The sequence below is a fragment of the Zosterops lateralis genome (genome assembly GCF_965231275.1).
Source record: "Zosterops lateralis genome assembly, chromosome: Z".
Classification (NCBI taxonomy): Eukaryota; Metazoa; Chordata; class Aves; order Passeriformes; family Zosteropidae; genus Zosterops; species Zosterops lateralis.
Window position 1 is genome coordinate 28,138,555 of NC_139800.1, and position 26,797 is coordinate 28,165,351.

A 26,797-nucleotide genomic window follows, 5' to 3' on the forward strand; every position below is an offset into this window, starting at 1 on the left:
ATGCCAGCAGATCAGTACTCCCACTCTACCTGGTGCTGTCTATGAATTTACTGAGGGTATATTTGATCCCTTCATCCGGATCATCACTGAAGGCATTAGACAGGACTGGGCCCAACACAGATCCCTGGGGGACACCACTGGTGACCAGCCACCCACTGGGTGTGGCATCATTCACCTCCACTCTCTGGGCCTGCCATCCAGGCACTTCTTAACCCACCAAAGGGTGCTCCTGTCCAAGCCGTGGGCTGCCAGCTCTTCCAGGAGTGTGCTGTGGGAGACAGTGTCAAAGGCCTTGCTGAAGTATAGGCAGACAACACCCACAGCCTTCCCCACATTTACCAGGCAGGTCACCTGGTCATAAAAGGAGATCAGGTTGGCCAGGCAGAACCTACCCCTCCTAAATCCATTCTGGCTGGCTCTGAGCCCGTCGCCATCCTCCAGGTTCTGTGGGTGGCACACAAGATAATCTGTTCCATAACCTTGCCAGGCACCACGCTGAGGCTGACTGGCCTGTAGTTTCCCAGATCCTCCTTCTGGCCCTTTTTGTGGATAGCCTTCAGTCATCTGTGATGCCCTCAGTGAGCCAGAACTGATGACAGATAATGGAGAGTCACTTGGCGAGCTCTTCTGTCAGCTTCCTCATCAGCTCTAGAATGGATGGGGGTATTTTCTAGGGTATATTGCCCACAGATATACTTATGTCTGGTAATTGTGACCTGCCACGTTAAGATGCTAAGACTTAGCTTCTCAGTATCAGAGAAGGTCTGACAAGAATCAAGGGAGAGTGTCTGCCAGAGCCAAGATCTTCTCCTGACATTCAAACTTTCTCATGATGAAAAGAGCTTGCTGGTTCCCTGCTTGAAACTGGACTAACCTTTTAGCTGCTGAACATCTTGCATGTATGAGGAATGCTGCACCCTTAACAGCTTACGTCACCTAGTCATGTGCTTCACTGAAGCACAGCAATGTGAGTAGTGTCCAGGAGAAGCTCCTTGATGGGCAAGCAGCATGGAATGTGGGAAAACAAAAATTGTTACCAAGTCTATGGAAAGTGCCAGTCTTTTTGCAGAGAGAAAGGATTGAACAGGTGACCACCCACTTCAGAGGCTTGAAGTGCTCTCTGATCTGTCTCCAAAACAAGAAGTCATTCTCTGGTAACAGGCCTAAAAAATGATCTCATACTTATTTCTGCAACAAAAATACTGTTCTGCTGGTAAATCACTATAAACAGTCTTTGGTCTGGAAGACTCTGGAAGAGTCTTAACACTCAGCACCATCTACTGAGGGCCGTGACCAAATCATTCATAAAGTAAGATGCAACATGAATTTTTGAACACACAAAGGCTGCAGACACTTTGCTATTTTATTCTGTGTCCATCTCAGCCTGTGACCTCAAGGTGCTGGCCTTGTGCACTCTCATAAGAAGCTGTGAAGCATGTAGAAGTCTTCAGGCTTTCATTCAAAGCCTGTTGAAACTATAGTGGCAACATGTCTCAGGACCCTGGTCTGAGGTACCCATTGGGAAGACCGGAAGGTGGATTTTGCCCTTTGTTGGCTGTGCAAGTATGGTAGAAATCTTTGGGAAAGGAACTGTATTCAGAAACTGCAAAATAAAAAGGACCTTATTGTGTGTGTGTACATACACATATATGAAAGAACTTTCAAAATATTACAGGCCTTCAGGATGGTGAGAAATCAAAATAGCAGATAAGGTGATTCCTTCCTAAGTACCAATCACCAGCCAAGAGAAAGGGAAGTAAAATATGCATCCTGCAGATACTGAAGTGGAAAGACATCTGGCTTTGATAATGACAAACTATGAGGACAAACAGTATAAAAATGTGAAAAGTCTGCATAGAACTTCCTCTTAAAAAAAGTCTTCACTTGTAAGGAAAGCAAAATCTAAGAGTTACAGTGTATGTGCCTTGCTTTGGACTGTTGTTGCTGTACGATCTGCAAAGTAGAGGGTATATCAATTGCTTTAAGATTTCAGTTTAATCTGTGGCATTCTGTTACTCCGAAGCAACTTAATTATAAACATAGAGAGTACCTTGTATTGTGAAAACGTATGCTTTTTCTTTGTTTAACTGATCAAGTTACACTTTTCATCTGGCTTTGCTTTTCTTGCAATGTTTGCTCTTTCAGCATATCACATCTCTCCTTTCTGCTGTGCATTTCTGTCTGTCTGTAATCTTGAGGGGTTTTGATCAAAAACCTTTCTGCCTCTGCCTTGCCGCTCTCCTCTGAAGTGTATGAGAGAGATGAAGGCACACCCATTACCTGGGGTTAAGATGAATGTATTTGGTTGTTTACTGTGTTTTGGTTCCTTGCTACTATATTGGAAAAGGGTTTTCCTTCTCTTAATGTTTGAAGTGTTTCAGGTGTCCTTACTGGTGAACCCAGTTTTAAAGACAAACATTTTAAATCATATTTAAACTCTGTTGTTAGACTAGTGCCACAGGATTGATATCCACTTAGAATTTGCGTGATCTCTCTTAGGTGTTTTCCTGGCTAACAGAAAAGTTACTATCATCAAACTTTAGGGCTGTTTTCAGAATAATACATTGTAGTAAGAAAAAGGTGTAGCATTTTCATAGGCTAGTCGTACCAGAAACACAGAAGCCTCACTTTGAAGAAGTTTGGTTTGGTGAATAACTGGCAATGAAGAATGGGGCATTTTTGAACAGTTTTGGAATGAGCTGTGGGTGAACAGCAATGCCACTCAATGGTATTGGGCAGTACTAGGATCTGAGAGAAAGGTTGTACTTGCACCCAAACGCTAAGATTTCTCACATTAAAAAAAAAAAAAAAAAAAAAAAAAAAAAAAAAAAAAAAAAAAAAAGAGAAATTAACCTCTTGGCATGACTAGTATAACACTGCTTTTCAGAACTTTTGGGATCACCAGTGCTATTAGTGAAATTTAACCTCTCCTTATATGCTTATATGCTTTATGCTTTATATAAAAGCTCTTTATATGCTTTATGCTTATATGCTTATTATATGCTTTCTTATAAAACTGTGAAACTGACAACTTGCTTTGTGATTCCTTTCACATGTGAGTTGAATATCTCTTGATGTTGTGCATCATGACTTTCAGTCCTCCATTTATTGCTGTCTAAGCAAGATATTCTTGTTTTAGTAGTGCCTCTACAGCCACTGGCTTCTTCTAATTAATGGTTAGTGGAAGTATTAGGTGCATTGGTAAGAAGGGATCATCAGCAATAAAAGACAGCATGGCTTCAGACCAATGTTTTGTTACAGCAATCTGTGGAAATATAACAGTAGGCAGAACTGTAATGGTGAATAATGGTCCACACAAAAGAGGAACAAGGTACACAGTTGGGAATACAGTGAATAATTGTCAAATTCAAGGAATCATAATACAAAGTTTCATGGAAGTAATCGGGAAAGCAGATGTGGAAAATGAAGAAAAAAGCGTAAATGAAATGGATAGGTTGGACAACCTTCTCATGTACTCTGGATTGTATAGCTTAACACAATTTTTTCCTTCTGCATATCATATGTCCAACTGCATTTGGGCAGAGGAAGGAACTGTATTGTTTATCCAGCAACATAATCAAAAAATACTTTGCTCATAATCCAAAAATACAGGTGCTCAGTCTATGTCTCTCCAGTTAAGGGAAGTCCCTGAGCTTGGGAAGATTAACTCCTCGTAGAAGACAAACCTCATTCTGTTTTTAACTTTGAGTTTAATTCATCCTCTTAGAGAAAGTGCAGCTATGTAGTGGTAAAAATAACTATTTTCCTGTTATGTTTGTAACCTCTACACCTAGGGCATGGAGTATCTGGGTACAAAAAGATATGTTCACCGGGATTTAGCAACAAGAAATATCTTGGTGGAGAATGAGAACAGAGTTAAAATTGGAGATTTTGGATTGACAAAAGTCTTGCCACAAGACAAAGAATACTACAAAGTGAAAGAACCTGGTGAAAGTCCTATATTTTGGTAAGTCTTCTTTTGGTATGTGAAATCATGGCATGTTTTCAGTTTTTGCCATTTCAGCCAATTCATTTTGCATGTTGTGGAATTCTTACTTTCAAGCTCTACATCAGTTTTCCAGCATTGTGTAAATCACATGCACAATATTTCACTTCACAGAGTAGCATCTAGGACTTTTCAACATATTTTTAAAAATCCAGAAAAACACCCAAAACAAAAACCAAAAAAAATACTTATTTAAAGGAAATAATGTCCAACAGAAAACATATTCAGAGATAAAGGAAGTCTAAAATGGACTATTCACCTGGACATTTTCAAATTTTTAGGCTTTCTAAGAAGTTCCCTAAACACTGGTCATCCATGTCTTCCAGCTGAGAGATCTGTTGGATATACCCCAAGAGAAAATGCCATTCCACACATGCGATTTTAGTCTGTATTTTAATTCTGACTCAGGCACTATTTGCCTAAAGAATAAATGATACAAAATTACTTCCTAGTAGATGTTATTAGAGATGTACAGTTTAGTTCCAGATGTGCCTGCAACACAGTTCAGGGCTCACTGAAAGTGATGGAAGGATATAGTTGTCTTTCTTTGCAGGTCTTATCACATCAAGTTCTTGTTTATTTGCACTACAGATAAGAAATATATCTACAACTTTGTTGAAAAAAATCAAACTTGGTTATAGTTATCGCTAACTGTGTTTGTTTAAGGTGGATTTGGTTTTCAAAACCAAGTAACTATTATTGAAGAAGTGGTTACTAATTGAAGGTACTGAAAGGAAATGAGAACTTGCTAATATCAATGAAAAAAGATCACTTACTCATGAAAAAGAAATCTGTCTTACTAAAAGAAATGTTTTCAAAATCAAAATTATACGTGTTGCAGAGATCCATTTTCCTTGTATTGTGTGTTGCAGGTACGCTCCAGAATCTCTGACAGAAAGCAAATTTTCTGTGGCCTCAGATGTGTGGAGTTTTGGTGTGGTCTTGTATGAACTCTTCACCTATATTGACAAAAGCAAAAGCCCGCCAGCTGTAAGTATATAGTTAATGAATCTTAGAGAACCTGTTTGTTTATTTCAATTTTCTAGATTGTTGTGTACCTCAATAGGTTAATGTTTACTGATCCTTTTCTGGAAATACCTTAGTGTTTATGAGACAGCATCCAGTCTGAAGCAGTAACTAAAAAGTACTGGTATCAAGCCATAGGAAGGAAAGATCTGAAAATTACTTCATAGTCTGTGCATATCTTATCCATTCTGTAACTTCCATTTGAAAAAGATTTTAAAATCTCTTAAAAGTTGTTCTCTCCCATCCTTTGTGGAGAGTTATCCCAGCTGCAACCATTCCATTGCATGACCTTTGTTTTTAGTGTCATTCCAAATTTAAGGCTGAGCCAAACACATATATGTAATTTAAGTTAACTTGAATAAGGAACTTAAAGGTATTTAATATTAGCAGACAAGAAAGAAAAGGAGTGGTTTTTTTGCAGACTCTTAACAGGTATCTTTAAATTTACAATGGGTGAAGAAAGATGCTATTATCCTCCAACTGAAAATAAGATACATGATGTTATTTTCACCTAGCAGTATCCATGGGCATAACAGAGGAGAGTTGAGGGTCCTGTATTTACTGAAGCTGGTCTTACCCTTGGCCAGAGTGTCAGTCCTAGCAAACCTAGTTTCGAGAGCTGAATAGTGATGATAGGCAAAAATGCCCTTGGAGGATATCTCTGCACTGGCCTCAGTGAATCTCTTACTAATTCCATACAATGAGCTATCAGAGCTACAAGGAAGAACTCAGGACAGCTCTTTCAGCATAAAACGATAAATGTTGCAGACACCTGGAGTTTTTCAGATGCATTATGAAATGAAAAGTAATAGAGTAAGTTACAAGCACAGGTGGACTATTCTTTCAATGCATCAATTCCATGTGTGCATTCACCACTTCATCAGATTGATATGTGTCAAGAAAAGGTAATTTGATAAATTTAACCAAAGTGGTTTGTTCAACTCTCATAGCTTTTATAATTATACATTGTTTTCATAATATCGCCATTTGCACATTCAACACATGGGTGTTGCACACTTTCATGTTAAGGATCATTAAAGAAATTTTGTAGTATTGGAGGAAAAAAATGCCCATTATGTTGTGCTTAGAAATTTATTTCCGTTAATAGCACATCCTCATTTATTTTTGATGTCTGGCAGTCTGAGTGAGGTTTTAATCTGCTTTCTGAGTTATTTTGGGTTTTTTTGGGCAGCAAGGTTTAGCTAAGCCATTTTTGCTGACTTTAATTATACTAATTTTTCCACTGTATAGTTACTGATTAGTTCTGCTAACTGTTTTTTATACATCGGCATGATAATATCTGTTTTCAATTTGGCATTTTTCAAAGCATTAAGTTATTTTAATGTTTCAGAGAGCTATTTAGAATCAGCTGTGAGTTTCATCCTTTTAAAACTAATTAGTCACAGAAGCATAAAATGCTATGGGTTGGAAGGGACCTTAAAGATCATCTAGTCCTAATCCCTGCTGCCATGGACAGGATCACCTCCCACTAGATCAGAGTACTCAGAGCCCCATCCAGCCCAGCCTTGAACACTTCCAGGGATGGGAGAGCCACAGCTTCTCTGGGCAACCTGTTCCAGTGTCTCAGAACCTTCACAGTAAATAATTTCTTCCTAATTTCCAACCTTTGTTTCTCCCCTTTCAGTTTGTACCCATTATTCCTTTTCCTGTCACTGCAGTTCCTTATGAAGAGTCCCTCCCACCTTCTCTGCAGGCCCCCTTCAGGAAATTGCTGTGAGGTTTCCTTGCAACCTTCTCTTCCCCAGGCAGGATAGACCCAACCTCCTCAGTTTGTCTTCATAAGGAAAGTGCTCCAGTCCTCTTAGCAACCCCATGCCCTTCTCTGGATTTGCTCCAACAGGTCCATCCATGTCGCTCTTGTGCTGGAACCCCAGAGCTGGATGTGGCCCTGCAGGTGGGGTCTGAGCCGAAGGACAGAATCCCCTCCCCAGCCCTGTTGGTTGCACTGCTTTGATGCAGCCCAGGACATATTTGGCTTTTTGGGCTACAAGTGCACATGGCTGGATCAGGTTGAGTTTTTAATCAACCAAGTTCTCCACAGGGCTGCTTTCAGTCACATCCCCTCCAACCCTGCAGGTGTGTCTGGGACTGCCATGACCCAGGCATAGAGCCTTGTGCTCCTCCTTGCTGAACATCATGAGGCTTGCATGTGAGCCACTTTCAAGCCTGTCCAGGTCCTCTGGATGGTCTCCCTTCCCTGCAGGGTGTCAGCTGCCCCACACAGGCTGTGGTCAGTGAATGTGCTGAGGGTGCACTCAGTCCCACTGTCCAGGGCACCTACAAAGATGCTGAACAGTTTTGGCCCTGGTACTGACCCCTGAGGGACACCACCCTTCACTGCTCTCCCCGTGGACAGTGAGCCATTGACCACAGCTCTGAGCACAGCTTCCAGACAGTTCTTTATCCACTGAGTCATACATCCCTCAATCCATGTCTCTTCCATTTAGAGAAAAGGATGTTATGTGAGACAGTGTTAAACTTTGCGTAAGTCTAGATAGCTCCATCATAGAAGGTCACTAGATTTCTCAGGCAAAAATTTGTGCCCTTAGTAAAGCCATGTTGTCTGTTTCCAGTTACTTCTTTGTATTCCATATGCCTTAGCATGGTGTGCAGGAGAATTGGCTCCATGATCTTGCCTGGCAAGGTGAGACTGACTGGCTTGTAGTTCATCGTATCTTCCACTTTCCCTTTTTCAAAAATCAGTGTTATCTTTCCCTTTTTCCAGTCATCACAAACTTCACCTTGAATAAATTTCATCAGGTCCTACAGACTTCTGCACATTTAGGTTCCTTAGATGGTCATGAACACGACCCTCTCCTACAGTGGGCTTAGGGTCTTCATTCTCTCAATCTCTCTATCTGCCTTTCTCAACTTGAGCGGTGTGCCTGGAGTACTTGCCCTTGAGGACTCAGGCACAAAAGTAATTGAAAATGTCAGCCTTCTCTTTATCCAGGGTAACCAAATCATCAGATGATGATCAACATTTTTAAAGATTTTTCACTTAGTGCTTTAAATTGTGTATGTATCATTCCATTCTATTCTATATCATTATTCCATTTTACACACGAAACACCCCCTATAATTACTGATATATTCTCTGGAGGTGTAATTTTTAATTTTGTTATTGTTATGTACTATTCAATGTATTCTTATTATTCTTATAAAGAATTTTTGCTTGGTAAGAATATTGTGGCCTCTTTTCTTCCCTGTAAAAATTATGTATCACAGTTGGTGTTTTGTTTCAGGAATTCATGCGCATGATTGGCAATGATAAACAAGGGCAGATGATTGTATTTCATTTGATAGAGCTTTTGAAGAATAATGAACGACTGCCAAGACCAGATGGATGCCCTAATGAGGTGAAGTACTGTGTTAAAATATTACTATAGTGTGAATGGTGCTCAGTTAGGGTGAGTACCTGTAAATACAAAATTTATGTTTTGCTCTGCTTGGACCACTTAAGTATTTATTCAAGTGGAATGGTTGTGCTGTTATTTTATCAGTTTCATGATGAGTATAATAATATTTTCTTCTTATTCTTTAGCTTGTACTGCCTCAGGAGCCCATACTGTAGTCTTGCTGAATTTATGAAGTGGGACTGTTATGACTGACTGCTGTACTTGGGCACTCACACTTCTATTTCAAAATCATACATGTATTAGGGCAAAAAGATTAGTATATAGAACTAATTAAATTAGGATATAGAACTGTTATGTGTTCAAAGCTGTGAACTTTGGATTTTTTTGAAATCTGTTATATTTAGCAAAAATATCTTACTATCTACCTAAGGTTTTTCACATTTAATTCCAGGCTTAATAAGAGCTTCTTATCTTGATTATTGCCTTTCTGTTACTTCTGTTACTGTTCTCTTCTCAAGTGTGGAAGGCTCATGTTTATCATGTATATTATTCACTGTCAAACGTTTTCAACTTGCAGACTCTAGGCACAGTTAAGTATATGAATCAGATTTTCTATGTTCAGGGTCTTCTGATTTGCATTCATGTTCTTTGTAGATACTAAAGTATAGCTGTAAAGCTGTCCTCAGAGCACAAAAATCAATTTAGTGTTCTTTTGGTTTTACTTACACATCAGATACTTTAAAAAATACTTTCATTCCACTTCTAAGTTGTGTAGTATTCTGTTTTTCAGAGCAGGGTGCACAAAGCCAGGTTCAGTCAAATTGACCTGGTTGGTATGTGTAGGTGAATTAGTAATGAAAAAAAGGAAGTGAAAGAGTTATGGGTTGTTGTTGTTTATATATGTAACTTCTAGCTCAGATTAATTGCTGCATCCCTTTAAACTCAAACACACTTGGTAATAAGTGAAGAAATAATCCATTCAAAACTGACGGAAAAGAAAACATCAGGGTCAAGTAGTCTAATAGAGGAGAGAAAGAATGTTACAACTGAGGCAGGAAGCCACAGGGGAAGAAAAAATGTATAGAGAATGGAAAGAGAAGTCTTTGAAGAACCTTTCTTGCATTTTATGTACCAGTGCAGCAACTGTTGAATTGCAAAGGTTTGGCTTTTTGTAGATAACCTGAATGTCATATGTATGAGATAATACATAATCGGTTTTACTGAAACTGTATTTTAACTAACCCAAAGGTTTCAGTGTCTGACATTTCTCCAGATATCAAAGCAAGGTGGAAATGTCTCTGTGTCAGAAACTCACCCCCTTTTGATCCTGAAAGGCCACTCATAACAGATAATAAATTTTCCAGATACCTGTAGCTTACAGTAGCTTATCTTGCAGCTTACAAGCTGCTTGAGACTTGGTTCTAAAGCTGCTTGGTCAATGCAGCTGTTTCAAATTTGCTGAAAGATAATAAACAGTTTCTATTCTTTTCCTGGTATCTGTACGGACTGTTCTTAAGCAACATGTGAATAACTGTTGCAAGTATGAGAAATTGGTAATAACAACCTGGATTGAATTAATGAGAAGAGTACAGGTAAAGAGTTTGGCAAGTTCTATGAGACCAGGTATTAGGTACATCTCTGGGCAAAAGGAAAACTGTTGCCATGTAACTACTGTAGAGGAAATAACTTTCAAAGTTGGTTCAGTTTTCACAGTAACTGGTTTTTTGCTTATTTCTGATTATATATGAAGAATAATTAAGAATTTAATGTATAAATGTGGAGAAGTATATGCAGACTTTGCAGGGGAAGCCTTATTTACAATTACTGTCTTTGTAAATCTTTGTAAATTTCTGGACATGCTGGTGTTTGTCATGTTAAAGCATTTTTTTAAATTTTAAAAAAAGGCAGGAAAAAAAAACTTAGGAAAATAACATAAGTCTTGTAAAAGTTTTAAAAGACAACTGAGTGAATTTTCATATTAACTTTTTAAAAAATGTCTTTTATAATAAGAATTTTTGCAGAGCTACCTATCCTAGGTTCTTGCTATCACTGGCATGAAGCAGATAAACTGATGAGTATAGCAAGAATTTAGGCACACTCTTTCCCAGCTTTGTTTGGAAGCATAAAATTAAGCTGGATGTTCTTTAGTCCAGTTTAAATTAAATATAAATGGTGTCTGTTTACCCAGTACCAATTTTCTTTTTTTCTTCTCCAGATTTATGCTATCATGAAAGAGTGCTGGAATAATAATGTTGCCCAGCGCCCCACCTTTCGGGATCTTGCTCTGCGAGTGGATCATATAAGGGAAAACATGGGTGGATGAGAAAGCTGTCCCTCCTTCAGAGGATGAATTGGAATGCAGAACAAAACATACTTGGTCAGCTGTGTATATTTGACATGTGTACATGAGCACACATCTTATCCTTGCTGGATGTAAAATCTGTGTGGCAAACACCCTATCTCAATCTGCATACTAAGGAATCCTGGTAGGACTTTTTTATCAGGATATATTTGTGACTGTGAGAACATGTTGAAATTCTCAATAGGGAAAGAAATTATTTTTCTAAATTAAATAATGGGTGGTCATTCAGCAACACCATTATTTGCCTTACTTGGCAATACAAAAAAGATGACTTAAAATGTGATGAAAGTAAGAGATAAAAAACCAGTGTATTTCCTTTCTGAAATGAAGATCCAGAAGAGTCTTCTAGAAATGCTTTTACACTGAGTATATAGTGATTTGGCATCCTGTTTTGTGTGTTGCACAAAGACTTTTGTCTGTTAATACAGTTTTGTGATTTTTTCATTGCTGATGCAGAACTGGCTTCTCTGTGTAACAAAACAGAAGTGGTTTGCTGTGCTTGTCTGTATCAGTTATCAGCTAGCAGTATATCCAAAGAGATGTAATAGGTTGTGTGATGTACTGTAAGTATATTGAGGGAAAGGGAGCAGATTGCGCCTTTATTGGGAGAGACAGAAAATTTACTAATCCATGCAAAAATTTTAATTTAAAAATGAAAAAGCAAAGATGTTATCCCTTTTTCCATATCTTCCCTTGTTGAGTATTAGATTGCTTTTACGGAATTGGAGATACAGTGATAATACATAGAAGTGAATTCATTTTACACAAAGCAGTGTCTTCAGTTTAGATGAAAAAAAGCTAAACATACTGCTTTTAAATGCTGCTCTTTTTTTCCTTTCCATCTTCATAGTTTTCATGCTGTATCTATGAATTTGAACTTTCAAAGCAGGATTAAAAATCTAGAAAATGCCCTCACTTTCAGAATTCCTCACTTTGGTGTTAAGATGACCATCTAAATATCTTCCTTCCAGCACAGAAAAGGAATACATACAACTCAGTATCTGATACAGCCAGTCACAACCGCATCAAACTTGTTCTGTATTGAAGTGGCCCAAGAGTATTTCTTTCTGTGGTAATACCCAATATGAGACTATTTGGAAGGAGGAGTTACAAGTGCAATTGCTCCACACTTAGTGGAGGACAAGGATATGATTCCAGTTACTGAGAACTGGAAGGAGATCAGAGTTACACGAATGCTGTATAATTCAGCTTTTGAAATAAGTAACAAAAGTTTTTGACAACAGAATGCTTCGGTTTTGCCTTGAGGCATAAAACTTGGGGATAATCTCATATCTCAAAGCAGTGTAATTGCAGGGTTTGTTTATTTTTAGTTCAAATAATCTTGTTTGTTTGTTTGTTTTTACTTAAGCACTATTGTTTGCAAAGTTAAATGCCTGTTCTTGGACTTCTGCTGAGAGAAGTTCGGTCAAGGGGATATACAGCTTGGCAAACTGACCTGACATCCAGAATTATATTTAAAATTAAGTGTTCATTTTTAAAATTTGTGGCAGTGAGTTAGTGAAAACTTTCACTGTGGAGTCTCCTTAATATTTGTTATTAATGTAAACTACATCCATCTTATCAGAAGCTGAAGAACATCAACTTTACAAAAAAACTAAAAAAAAAGAACAAAAACAAACCAAAAAATCCTTACTTAGTGTAACATAGTGCCAGTATAGCAGTATTTTGTACCACTATGATGTTTCTCTCCCACAATCACTCCTACAAAATTGCTATTTTATAGTACAACAGAGTGCTAAATAGAGAGAGCAGCGTCAGCCTTCTCTCTGCCCATGACATTTAAAACTATTTCTGTTAGTGTTCTTGCCACCAAGCATTTGCATAGATGATTTTTCAAACTAATTTCACAGTCAGTTTTTAAGCTGCAAAGAACTTTGAAGTGCTTTGTTCAACTTAACATGTTTTATCAATTTCTATACATTGCTTTGAGGATTTGAAATTTTGTGCAAAAATGTCTTTGTATTTGTAGTCTCAGTTATGTGTACGTGTTTTTTTGTAATAAAGAGGATAAAGCTTTAAAGCATCAAGACAGCATTTTAGCTGGATAACATATGCAGGAATTATGTAAAATTTGCATTGTATGACAGTAGCTCACTGGTTGCAAATACATAGTAGACTAAACATAATTTATGCAAAAATCTCAGGGAAGTTTGTGTAATGCAATGAAGAAATCTTCCAGTCTGCTAATTTTTCAAGTGAATTAAAGGTCTTTTTCTTGTTCTACTACAGTATGACTAATTATATAGTCTATTTAATTGCATAAATGTAGTGGTGAACTCAAGGATGATTTTTAAGTGTCTTGTGGAGTTGTTTGTTGTTGTTGTTTTTACTTTAATACTATATCATTTTTAGAGAAAGCCATATCTTTACACTGCAGTGTAATTGCATGCTGTTGGCCAGAGACAGTCTTTTTTAACAACCAGAGGCCTGTGCAGAGGGCTTGATCATTTGAGATGGATGTTCTTAGCTGGGAGAATAGGACCAAGTAGCGCTTAGGGCTCGAGGGATGTATGGTCATCTGCAGTGCCAGTATCTAGGTCCCAGAGCAGACCTGGTGGCTTTCTCAAAAAGCTGTTGAGGATGTAAATGTAGTGATTTTGCTGAATTTGCTACTGCCAATTGTGTAACCTTTCAAAAAAAAAAACCAAAAAAACCCAAAACAACAACAACACCAAAAAAACACTGTATTTTATATTTTGAAAGCTCTCAGATCTATAGTAGCATTGATAATGTCATATTTTTACATGGCTTTTATATTAATAGACTAAGTACTTTGTTTTAGAAACTGTCTCCTGTTGGCATTGCATTTTTCATACTTTAGTGTAATCATTATGCTACCCAAAATGCTGTTTGATTTTGTTGGTAGAAAAAGTGCTGGTTTATGCATACATGACTGCTACTACAGTGTAGAATTAAAATATTAACTACTGCTTTGCACTTATATTTGAAGTGAAAGAATTTTTAAATAAGTACACAATGTATCTTATAGAATTTCTGCAATCAAGTATTGTGTTGTGTAGGATTGGTTTGTTGTCTATCAGTATAAATATGTTAAGTTTCAAAGTTAGTTTTTAAATATATTCCATACAGTATTCCACAAACATGCAACAGTCATGTCAGAGGAGAAATGAATTTTCAGGAAAAGAAACCCGTGTTCTTGTCAAGTCCTAGTACTGGTTAAAAGGTTCCATAGTTGAGATAATTGTTATTAAGTGTACTGATGAATACAACTGTGAAAATATATGTAAGAATTACATTTTTCCCCCAAAATTAAATTTTTAATTGTTGCATTTAGTTGAGATGCTGACCAGCTGCCTTGAAATGTATGGGAAAAGACATTACTCTATTAAGTATGAAGACATGTAACTTTCATGTAAAGAAAGCAAGCTTTTCAGGAATGCAGGATCATAAACAAAATGTGATCACAAACAACAACAACAACAAAAGGTTAGAGTTCTGAGAGGAAAAGTAGAGGTGTAGAAGGACAAGACTAAAGGAAGAAGGATGCTGTTCAGCATGGGAGAAGCTTTTTTGAAATGTGAAATGCACAATGAATTATGAAAAACTGATGTCTACTGAAAATGCCATACCATGACAAATATATGCTAATATATTTCTAAACTGTGTATTATCTGCCTTAAGTCTGAAATATTTACAGACACCTAACCTGGCTGAAAAACTTTCAGTAATTACTATACCAAAATAAACTACTAAATGTTGTGCCATGCCAGACAACAATTCTGAAAAGGTCTTTGACTAAGAAGTTTTGTTCTGAATTTTTCTTTTTGAATAAGAGGTTTACAGTACTTTATATTAAAGTAGAAAAAGTCCCTTGGTGGTAGGGAACAGGGAGGAAAAGATACCTGCTACTTATGATTGAAATGTAAACATTTGAACACATGGTTTATTGAAGAGAACATGAAAGGGATATTTTTAGAAAACTGTATATCCATACCTGAAACTTAACTGTGTGTTTCTTTTGCATTTGGATAGTGAAAATAAAGTACCTGAATACAATGAATGATACATGCCTGCTAGCATTTTCTTTTGTACACTTAAATTTGTTACAAATTGCTTCTTGCTTTGTTTGATGAGGTAGAGCACAGCATGTACAACTTTCTGACCTTCCTGGAATAGCCACATGAAACATTTATCCTTTGGAAGAAACTTAGATGTACCACAGTAAAAGTGTAGATTGAGTTTTACCTAAACATAAGACTGGTTTATAGTTTATGGGCTTTTACTCTATTTTTAATGAAGGTTTTCACAAAGCAGAATAATTTGGGATCAAGAAGCACTTGCTTTTGCTCTCAGTATTTAAAGAGATGCAAGTCTGGTAGACAGAGGTTGCCTTAGATCACCTTACATTTCTTAAATTTGTTAGAAACTCTAATGTCTATTTGCATTACATTGTTGTCTTTCCATATGACTTTGCTTAACTTTACAGGAAAATTACCACCACTTTTAATGAAAATTGCCACCGTTTACCTTGAACAGAGTTGAATACTCTTATCAAATATACAGCTGTTCCCTCAGTGTCACCCACCAAGTACACCTGTGGTCCCATGGATGAGTTTGCCTTTGCTTGAGGCAGGACTAATCCAGACAATTTTCCCTAATACATTCTCCATATGGACCATAGGGACTTTATTCACTTCCACAGTATATAGAGGTTTTGTTTGGGCAGGGCACTCTCAATACCATGCTCTCTGGCCGGGATGTCTGCAAGGCTGCTTTTGAAATGGGTCCCATTTTCCAACTCACTTCTCTCAGGGCTGCCATGTCCTAACTTGTTTTTCAAGGCCCAAGATGGTGTTGGGCCAGGTGGCGGCATGAGGCACAGGGTAGTCTCCAGCCATCCAGTGGTCGTGCCACTATTTGTAAGCACGTAGTGCTTGCCTTGGCAGGTTTGGGTGAGTGTGATGGAACTGCCCAACCCCCATGTAGTTTTCTTTTGACCATCATCCACCCTACCACAGGGGTTTACCTGCTTGATCTGCCGGCTCGCAGCACACGTTTTTCAGTGTCCAGAGAAAGGGGATGGAGTTCTTGGTGCACTTCCCCTTCTTTCTGATCCTTGGCTTTTTCTGCTGAAACCATACTCCCTTGGTTTGAGATGTGTGTGGTGTGCAGTAGACCATGTCATCACACCCATACAGCACTAACTTTGCTATCCCTAGCCAAGAAGGTGTCAGGATCAGTCTGGTGGGCTCAACCCTGCTCCACATCACCCCTGGTCCCTTCTTTGCTCCTTTGAGCCCAGTGGAGTGAACACTCCTGGCTCTGGCAGAGCAGAAGCAGCCGCACAGAGCTCAAAACCCCAGCTGAGCCAAGCCAAGCAGCACTAGTGCTGGAGTCAGCCACATGAGGCCAAGCCAAGCCAGGGGAACAGTGCCAAACATAGTTGAGCTCAGCAGTCTAGAAAAAAAAAATTAAAAAAATATACATATATATATATAAAATTAGCAGTGCAACATGGATGATCTATCTTCCAAATTTGTTTTGTTTCAGCTCTTAGGTCTTCCTTGCAAAAATATCCCTCCCATTTGACAGAAATCATCCCCAGAAGCTGAGAGTCTCTGTCTTCTTCCTAATTCCCTTATAATTGCCCAAATTCTGTGACAGGGATCCCAGGTGCTTGGCTTTGCTACCATCTGGTTTCATATAATGTGGCACAATATCCCAGCATTGGAGCAGACAGATAAACAGGGGCTCTTCTGTCTGGTGGTTGAAATATTTCCCTGTGTCTTGCAGCTGACCAAGGGGTGGGGATTGGGTAATTATCTCTGGCTCTACATCTCCCTCTTGTGGTGAGGGTCCTCCTTCCTCTTCATCCCTCACAAAGCAAACCGATCGGGTTTTAGATTCCTTCTTCCGTACAGGGGTAGGTGCTACCAGCAGGAGTTGTTCAGCTGCAGTTTGAGTGGCCACAGTGCCTTCTGGTCTGTTTTTCCTCCTCCTTCCCTGAGGGTGCTGTCTAGTAATGAGCAGTGTCTGATCAACAGTAACTAGGGTCTAACACACTGAATGTCCCCCAAACACCATTTTATTCAATTTGCTTCTATTGTCTGTATTTTAAGATCTTCAAATTAAATCATTGAACAGAGATGAAGATGTCAAATATGTTCTGCTTGCATAAAAAATGACAGAACAGAATACTTAAAAATTTTGGTCAATCTTGGGTCAATCAATCTTTCAGTCAACCACTTAAAAAGATAAATCAATCTTACCATCTAGTCTGCATACAGCAGCTTTTGCATGTGAAATGTGGCATTTACAAATAAGCTTAGGCATATTCTTACCTCTGAAAGTACCTCTGAAAAGATCCCAAGTAACTTTTGAGGTTGAACTCAAGCTTGACTTCAGTCTTCAAAAGAGAAGGACCTGCCATAAGGGTATGAATCCCTCTCTTCACTTAGCCAAAGACATTGCTGTTTAAAAGAATGTTCGATAGAAAATGATTTTGATTATTCCTAAACATAGGAAGTAATTTTCCTAATTTTTGATGACTAGTCTGAAGACTTCCAATGTAATTCCAGTCTCTTCCTTTTCAATACCATTCATAAATTCCTCTGCATCTGTTTGCCAGTTCTTTCTGCAACTTCACTGTCTCCCTTCACACAAGCAATCAATGAAAATACCAAATAATACTATACCAAAGGGAAGATGCTGTGAATTCAGTTTGATCTGTCTCTCCTCCTTGAAACCACATCTTTCTTAAGTAGCAGAAACATGATACTAAGAGGCTCTGACAGAACTAATCTTTTTTAATAGTTGTTTGTTTGTCTGTCTTACTCTGGTTTATTTACGAAGATTATCAATTTTGATGCCAAGATATATAACATCTAACCACAAGATTTTTTTTTTTTTTTTTTAATCCATGTTGGTGGCTCTTCATCATCTTATAAGTACTCATATTGTTCACTTGATTGTTTCTGTATTTTCTCTTGCTCCTCGAATTACAGTTAGACTAAATAACTAATCTGTAGTTTTCTGTCCAATCTTGCACAGTTAATGTATTTTTTCCTACCATGAAAAACTCTCTCATCCTCTTTGAATTCCCACAGATAACTATTAACAATTTTGGAGTCTAAGCCTGGGTGAGGCAAAACAAGCCCTGGCTCTCATAAAAGGGCATAAAGGTGAGATATTTCAAATTTCAAGTGGTGGTCTCAAAACCCAAAAATGCATGAAATCCAACAAGGGAACAGGACGCCATAGCTAAAAGTAAGACATCTGTCTAGTCTCTATTATTCACTAGCAGCCAACTACTTCACTCTATAGATATCACCATTAGGATTGACCCACCTGGAGCTCTGCCTGAACTGCAGCTGGACTTTGTGACAGGTGACTCTCCCTATGAGTTGGGACACTTGGGATTTCAGATTCCTTATCTGACACTGACAGATCATGCCATGCCCAAGGCAGATCATTAATCCACAACAGATCCTGGGTAAGTGACTAATAGTGCGGTGAATTAAAATTAGTGAAATACTACTAATCCTTTTTAGCTACTCAATATTATTAAAAGTATTGTATAGATAATTTCTTTAGACATAAATCATTGTCCAAGTCTGAGACTAAGATTGGACCTAGCCCCACCTTGAGTCCACAAAGGGTTTAGAAAATTAGTCCTCTCTGAACCTCATAACTCAATGACAAGGTTTCCCTACTCTTGGCATCTCCTGTCTCTATGTGAAGCTTTCTAAATTCTAAATTGATTCTTTTCATTTTTTCCATGCAACAATTGATAAGGTGAAGCTTGCCATGAAACTTACTGAACCTTGTCAAACCACTCTTCATTAAATTCCTTCAAATTTATTGAACCTTGTCAAATGATTAATTTACCTCAGTAAAACAGATTGCTGCTTCTCTGTTTTGAGATATATTCCACTCATCCACAACATTAGGCTAGTCTTTGTTCTCAGCCCAAGATCACTGTTGCAGTTTTGCTGGTTAATTCACTCTTGTGGGAATTTTAGTAAACACTGGGGCATGGAGAGAGGTACTGGAAACAGAGAGTTTTTAAATTCTCTATGTCATTATTTGTTTTAATACTCCTTTATTTTCTGAAACTAATAACTATGTGTTAATAATTGTTTTCTTATGATGCCCATTATGTCCACATTCTCAGCCAGATCTTTTCTTAGAGGTAAATAAGTAGCACACTTTCCTCCAATTGTTTTCTCCATCTTTTGCTGAGTGCTTCAACACCTTTCCTGAATTCTGTGTAGTTTGTGTCCTTTTGTATCACTTTCTCATCAAAATGGTAATTGAAATTTTCCATTAGTATGAAGTTGTTCTGCTTTTGGTAAGTCCTTTGATCACACAGAGAAAGACTCGTCTCCATTAACAACTTTATTTACAGCCTACATAGTCCCCTACATGACAGAAATATTCTTTTTACTCAGAAATGTTTAGTCACTCCAGCCTCCAAAAGCCCTTCAGGTCTAAGAATGAACATCCTGGAAATAGTCTTAAATATCTTTCCTGAACAGGTCTTTGTGCACTATCCAACCAAATCTCTATCATGCCAATTAAGACATGATTTTGAATATGATTTAAGACATCAAGCCATTTTTATTTCCTGTTCTCTTCCTTGTCCTTGTCCATATTCATAATATGTTTATATAATAAACCAATTATAGTGTATGTCTAGATATATAAATGCTAGTTATCTGCTAGTATGTAATGAACAATATCATACAATGAATAAATATTTGTATATAATTAACTAAGATGTGTCAGTTTAGTTCTCTCAAGACCACACCAGGAAAATCCTTCCTTCCACATCTGAGTCTTTATATCAATTACCTTTTTGTATGTGGTTCCTTGGTTTGTATCCTGGTCAGCACTCCTGCAGGAGAAATCTCAGAGGAATGCACATTGGGTAAGGCTCCTGTCCGACACTCTGCCCATGGCATGCTCAGCTGCGGGCTTGGACCAGGCTCCTTGAGGAATTACCCTGACAGGGCCTGAAAATTCCTCAAAGCTAGGGCAACACAAATTCTCTGGATCCTGGCCCTGCTGCCAAAGCTACCCCTGTGGGCTAAAGGCTTCTTTTTATCTCCAGCTTGCACCTCTGTGTTTCCCTTTATCAATATTTTCTCTCATCCTCTCCCCATATACTGCAGTGAAGAGCCTTGCTCCCTGGTGACCTCTTCATTGATAGCAGTGGACTGTGTCATGGGGATTTTTTGGATTCTCCAGTGACCTATTCAGGTCAACTATTTTAGTTTAGCTGTAATCTAAGTTTATGGTTAAAATTTGACTCAATGGTAAAACTTAAGGATTATTGTGTTAAGGAAATTCCCATTCAGGTGTGGGCAGAACTTCCACAGCTGGGATCAAAACCCCTCAATAGTGGGCATCTTCAGGGAGCCGATGGTTGCTCCGCTTGACTCTCTGCACTCTCCACTCACCTCCAGTCAGACTAAGTTTCCTTTTCCTACTGGTTTGACCCCAGCCTTCTCAGACTTCTCAGTCTCAGCTTCTCAGAGCTCAGACATCTTGATTCTTCAGGCTGTTTATTCATGGTACAGTAATACAGAAAAAGCCTGAAGCACCTCCAAGGAGGGACCCTGAACAAAGTAATCCCCGGGCTCTCATGCCCTCACAGTCAGTGCAAATGTCTTGCTCTTCCATCTGATTCCTTGGCTGGAGGCTGCTGAGTCCAGGCTGGCTCCTGCTGTGACTCTGAGTGTGCAGTCACATAGGCAACATAGTACCCCTGTACCTTTTGTTTGAAAAGGGTTTGCAAAGGGTCCACCAGTTCATAGCCTCTTGCTTTGGGCTGCCAGAGCTCAGTCTGCATCTGACACTGCAGCTCCCCACCAAGTTACCTACACTGGATATACTCCATAACCCTTGGTTGCTGCAAGTCTAAAAGAAGCAATAGCTTAGCCAAGTGAGGAATGAACAGCAGTGATAGTTCTTTTACATACACCGTCATTGTATAGGACTATACCATGAGCAGGGCTGCTCTTTTATTTTTGAAGCCCAAGTCACTGTGATTTAATGACACTTGAGTTTAGAATAGGTACACAGCTCTGATTATCACTAGAATTTTTTTCTTTAACAGACTATCTCCTGAAAAAAAATTGGTTTTCAGCTTCCAATATGACCTTTTTGTACAGTCTGGAACTCTGCAATCTCAAACCTAGCTCACTGACAAATTTTGAGATAGATGCTGTTGAGTATATTTTTGGACAAGATTGGAGCTACATTATGAGAAAAAGCTTTTGTGTACTTGAAGGTAGATTCACAAAGCTGGAGTTATTAAGAAACTGCCAGAAAGAGAGTCAGAGGGAGACAGCATGAGCTTGGGAAGTTGTACTTCTTCATATAAATTTTGGAAAGACTGATGGGAATTGCAGCATTGCAAGTCTATTGCAAGTCTAAAAATCCTTGAAAAGAGGACATGTAGACACTAAAGGGTGAGGTTCCAGTGGAAAAAAAAAAAAAGTGCTCTCCAAAGTGAGTGTATCTCTTTCAAGATACCCACACTCCACACTTCTAACAGTCAATGCAGACAAGCAGCTGAATTGACAGGCAGGAAGGTGTACCTACCTAGCCTTCAGTGCTGGGCTGGAAACCATCTAAGTTTCCAAAAGCAAAGCTGAGAATGCTTGTCTTCCATTAGGTGGGTAAAGGCTGAACCAAGGTAAAAAGTTAAAATACATTAGACTCAAATCTAGCAAACAAGTTCTGACTGACTGATAGACAACTGAAACAATACAAGAGACTGCCTTGTCCCATGGCCTATTCAGTTTCTGAGCCTTCTAATTTAGATACACAGAGTGAGCTCAGTTCTCTCTCTCATGCAGCACTCAGTTAGAGTGGAAGAGACCCAAGAGAACTAGAGGTGAGATATTTAAGATGAAAGTTAGGAATGCAGGAAATCTGACAAGGTGTGAAAAGAACCAGAATTTCCTCTGCAACTGAAGTACAGCCATACTGCTACAAACCTTAAGAGGTTCTGAAAATGTGCCTTGCTGTTCAAGTAATTTGGCCCACATTGTTCCTTGTATCAGGGCTGGAAGGATCTGTGGAATGCAGATGCCTCAAACTGGGAAGATGTCCAAGCTGTCATCAGTCCACTGTAGCCACTCATGTTACTGACAAGCCCCAAGGCCAAACCTACCACGTGTCAGCAGGACAGGAATTTTGACTTGCCTTTTGAAATAAGGGGCTGCCTCTCAAAAGCTCTGCACAGAGGGCACAAGACTACTGGGGTCAGCATGGCACTGCATGCCCATTGCTGTGATGTCAAATGAAAAAAGGTCAGGTGAAAAAACTGTACTGTCACTCTGTTGCTACATGGGGAACACGTCATCTCTTGGTGCAGGGACAAAATGATGCAAAACTACATAGACAGAGAAGCATTTCAACAGTGGCCCTAGGTGTCAAGACTAGATGCTGCTGACTCAATGACTTCTGCAGTACCAGAAGCATATGGTCACAGGCAAACTACACTGGGTTGCTGACACAGGGAAAACTGTCAATAAATTAACCACTGGGTAATGATACCAGGAGACCTGAAACCATAGGGATCCCATTCTGATTCATAGGCACTTGCTTTGAGCTTGTTTGGAGAAAACAGCTCCTGATGAGGCACTCCTCTGTACCAGAAGGGATGCATCACTTGCTGCCTGAGACCTCACAGAACCTGGAAAGATGTGCATAGTCTCAGGTCAAACCTACAGTCCAGGGAAGAAAATCCAGACAAGACAAAGCTGCATGTCTTGCTGTTGGCTGTTTGGCTGGCCTATTTTGAAGGGCAGTACCCAGGAATTTTCAAAGCACAAAGAGTGGCAGCCATGTTTTGATTCTCATCTGACTTTCTGTACATGAGAGATATACTACATCACTCAGCTGTGTTGTCAATCATGTGCTCTTGAAAAATCATAGAGATACATCACTCTAAGAGAGCAGGCTGCACTTGAGGAACTTGTAGCAATTCAATTCTAGTGTGGGAAACTTCCAGGAAAAACAAAGGTAGCAGGAAGCTTAGATGAAGAAAAAGAATCTGATGCATAAGCTAGAGAATTTAATTTCCTTCCCATTAGTGCTGGTTCTTTAGTGTTTGTAGGTCAGAAAACAGTACGGGACAAACACACTGTTACAGTGTAACATCTAAGATCAAGATATCACCACAAAACAGGTGGCACAAATCAGTCTAACAGTCAAGTGAGTCTATTGGAACTAAAATCCAGGGAAAGGAGCCAACAACTCAGATGTTTATTCCCAAGATACATGAAAACTGTGTGATGAATAGAATTCATTCCATGTGTGGTGGCAGTGTGGCATAAATTAGAAAAGGACCCCCTTCAGCTAATCACCTATATAACTGAGTGACTGCAGAACAGGAGGCGGGATACTAATCTGCCCAGGTTCCATTTTACTGAGTAGGAAAGGAGTTACCATTTTCTACAGAGTAATTTCTCTACTGCCAGCTGAGTAGGAAATACGGTAGTCTCAGGAACTCTCCCTAAAACTCATAGTGCTAGCTCTAGGTCTGTCTCCAGCTTTGCCAGAAGGCAAAAAATAAATGTTAATGTTTTTTCTGCCTGTAAGTGGAGGCTAAAAAAGAAAAAAAAAGTGGATAGCACATCTCCAGTAAGTCACAAATCTAGACATTTTCCTCTATAGTTTTAACAACTGGCAAAATAAAGAACTGGCCAAACAGGACTAGAGTTAGGAGAGAGATGTGTCTTTCAGGTCTCTGGAACTTGCAACACAGTTCTCTGTAGCACATTTAAGATTCTGTCTATGGCCAAACTTACATATCCTCACTACTTGAGGTACAAGGCTCTAGCTGTACTGGAATCAACATATTGCATAATTGCATTAAGAGTTTTCCATCAGCTTTAAAACAAGGCAATAGCAGGGAACGGAGCTGGGAAACCGATTATTACATACTGCCATGAATTATTTGCATGTCTTTGGGCAATGCTCTAGGAGATCATAGTCTGACCTGAATCAGACTACACCTCTCATGAAAAAAATTCCCCAAAACATTCAGGATATACTAATGTAGACACAAATGGCAGCACTAATATGGGAATGTGCTGGTATACCACTTTCTACTCATGAACTCAAAATAGCTGCTCAGAAAATGGCTCACATATCTTAATAGATTATCCAGAAACTGGGAACTTACTGTGCAGTAAGACCTAATCAACAGGACTGTAAGGAATTTCTCTAAGCAGCAGTCACTAAAACAATGTTTTCCTCAATACCTAATTTCTCTGTTAAAGAAATGTAGGAAAAAACGCTCAATATTTTCCTCATTAAAAAGTGTATGTTTCTGAAGAGTTGTGGTGGTAAGCAGAATGTGTTGCCCTAAACTGCTGTCCTCATGTTTATGCTGCTGGATGCATATGGCAGCACTCTCCAAGGCACTTTCAGCACAGAGAGTGTCATTTTGCTCTGCTATCTGGATCAATACGCAATTCAATCATTATTTTACATTTTGCGCTCTGTGCTCCAAAGCATGTTTGCTTCAAAGCATGTTTGTTTTCCTTACCAAATAGTCAGACACCTCATTTTACATAAAAGGCTTATTTGTCATCTTAAGAAAAGTATCTCTGGACACAAGTGATGTGAGCGGTAGGCAGATGGCATCCTCTAGACCTGTTCCAATTGAGTGACATAAGATTGTCACCTTTGGCTGTGTTGCAAAGAAACCATTTGAAAATACAACCTAGTATCACAGAAAAGGAGAAGAGGAGAGGGAGAGGGAGAGGTTACTTTGCACACAGTGATACATACACAAATACTTTCTTATTCTAAAATACAGATTTAAATTCTGTCTGCACCATCTGCCTGTGCCTTGGCCTGCCTGCTAAAGTTGTTACAGTATGTGACTAGGCCTATTAAGAAACCAAATGAAAATACAAATTTCACCTTTTCTCTAGGTTGACTCATACCTCTGAGAAAAGCCTGTTTATATCAGATAAAGACTGATTTTTCTATTTATAATCCCATCTCAGCCTGAAACAGTTCCACTCAAACACTATTTCCACTTACACTATTTATAGTTTTACCAATGGCTTACATATAACCCAGCAAGTTAAATTCCAGAACATTCCATTCAAGGCTTAAATTCACAAATTTAAGGTTTTAACTACATCTTTGTTTCACTCAACCCTGCTATAACCATATTCACCTTTTCCAATTCTCCTTTTCAAAAGCTTTGGAGACAGTTTTCTAGAAAGACAAATGCATACAGGATAATTTTCAGTTTCTTCTCACATGGATTTTTCATATTTTTGTTTTTCTTAGGGATTCTATGTACCTCTTATTCCTCATCTTACTAGTAAGTAATCTTAACTCCAAAAGTTCTTGATATTGCTCAAAAATAAGGAATACTTCCCCTCCTGTTATCTTCTACGAAATCCTAATCTAAACTAGGATTCTCCAGACCCAAAATTTTCTGTGAAGAGAAGTTGCTGGAAGCCAAGCTATAGACATTTATCTAATCAGTTGCAAAAACAAACCCACCCAAAACTATAGCAGAATGTCACACAGTTGCTTTTTCCACTCAGAGTGGCAAAAAGCATTTTACAATCACTACAACTGAGACATGTAAGAAGGAGACTCATTCTCCATAAATATAAATTCTTCATCTCATGAAGACATGGTTCTTTTCATTTGGAAGGTAACAGCATTCGGAATGAAGGTCCATTCTGTCCAATCTCTACTGAATAAAACTGATGTCTCAAAAAAATTAAAAAGGATTGATAATTGCCTAATTGCTGCAATAACAGTAATATTTTAAGAAAAGGGATAAAAAAAATTGCAATAATTACAGGGAGCAGTAGTCCAATCAAGGAATACTTGTCAAAAAATAATTTGAAGAGCAAAGCCAAAGGCATCAGCCACACAGCCTAAGCCCTGAAGCATACTCTGAGTCAACTACTGCTACGAAGATAACTTACCATAAGCATCATAGAGGTCAGGAAAACTGAAACCCTCACCTCATGAACCATATATCTAGAAATACAACTTTTACAGCTGAGAAAAACATACAGGAAGGCAAAAGGATTAGAAACTACAAGGATTAAATCAGCTATTTATAAATACAGTAGGAATTAGCATCTTAGAAGTACATGTGGATGGGTGCAGACCAGCATGCCTTAAGAACACATAGAAAGATCTATACAGCAAGTCACTTGATGCACATCCAGCACTCAGCAGTAGGGAGAAAATGGAGAAGTAAACAAGGAATGACTGAAGTGTTAATACTCTAACTGTGTAAGCCTATACATAAATACAAAAAAGTATTCATGCTGACAGTGTTGTGTTGTGGTAAAGTTTCTATAAAGATAATACTGCATAAAAACGATTCTGCAATTACAAGGAAATTAAAAACTTGTGGCCAAAATAATCAGCAAGCTGAGTCAGTGGGGTTTCAATTGGCAAGATATTCTTTCTGTACAGCTTTGTACCATGAATCTGATTTTAATATCGTTGGATGTTACTTGGATGTTACAAGGAAACTGGAGTGGGACTCTTCAATAGAAACTTAGTAGCACTAAGAGTAAGAGGTTCAAACTGAAAGAGGGTGATTTTATGTTAGATATTGTGGAAGAAATTGCTCCCTGTGAGTGTGATGAGACACATGAACAGATTGCCCAGAGAAGCCATGGATGCCCCATGCCTGGCAATATTAAAAGCCGAGGGTGGATGGGGCTCTGAGCAACTTCATTCAGTGGAAGGTATCCCTGCCTATGTAGTCTTTAAGGTCCCTTCCAATACAAGCCATTCTATGATTCTATATACATTCTTTTGACAAAGGAAGAATAATTTGGCAACACTTAGTATAATTACATTTTAATGAAATATTGAAGTTCTTCTTAAATTGTTACAAAGATATAATACATTCGTAATATAAGTGTAAAGGCTCAACATTAAAATGAAAAGACTTAGTAGAAAATATAGATTAGAAGTTAACTGCAGCAGAACAGACTCATTGCAATTACATTTATGTTTTGTTTG

The 26,797-nt window shown here is 38.5% G+C and overlaps 1 protein-coding gene across 5 annotated transcripts in view; it reads left to right on the forward strand.

Annotated features, from left to right (window-relative positions):
• JAK2 (Janus kinase 2) overlaps window positions 1–14,816 on the forward strand; it is an 87,616-nt gene extending 72,800 nt beyond the window's left edge. For all 5 annotated transcript variants that reach the window (XM_083883566.1, XM_083883568.1, XM_083883565.1 and 2 more), the window contains 4 exons: window positions 3,795–3,967; window positions 4,879–4,996; window positions 8,299–8,412; window positions 10,628–14,816. In XM_083883566.1, coding sequence (XP_083739692.1) covers window positions 3,795–3,967; window positions 4,879–4,996; window positions 8,299–8,412; window positions 10,628–10,735 — 513 coding nt within the window. In that variant the 3' untranslated portion in view covers window positions 10,736–14,816. The remainder of the gene's footprint in view (window positions 1–3,794; window positions 3,968–4,878; window positions 4,997–8,298; window positions 8,413–10,627) is intronic.
• The last annotated feature ends 11,981 nt before the right edge of the window (window positions 14,817–26,797 follow it).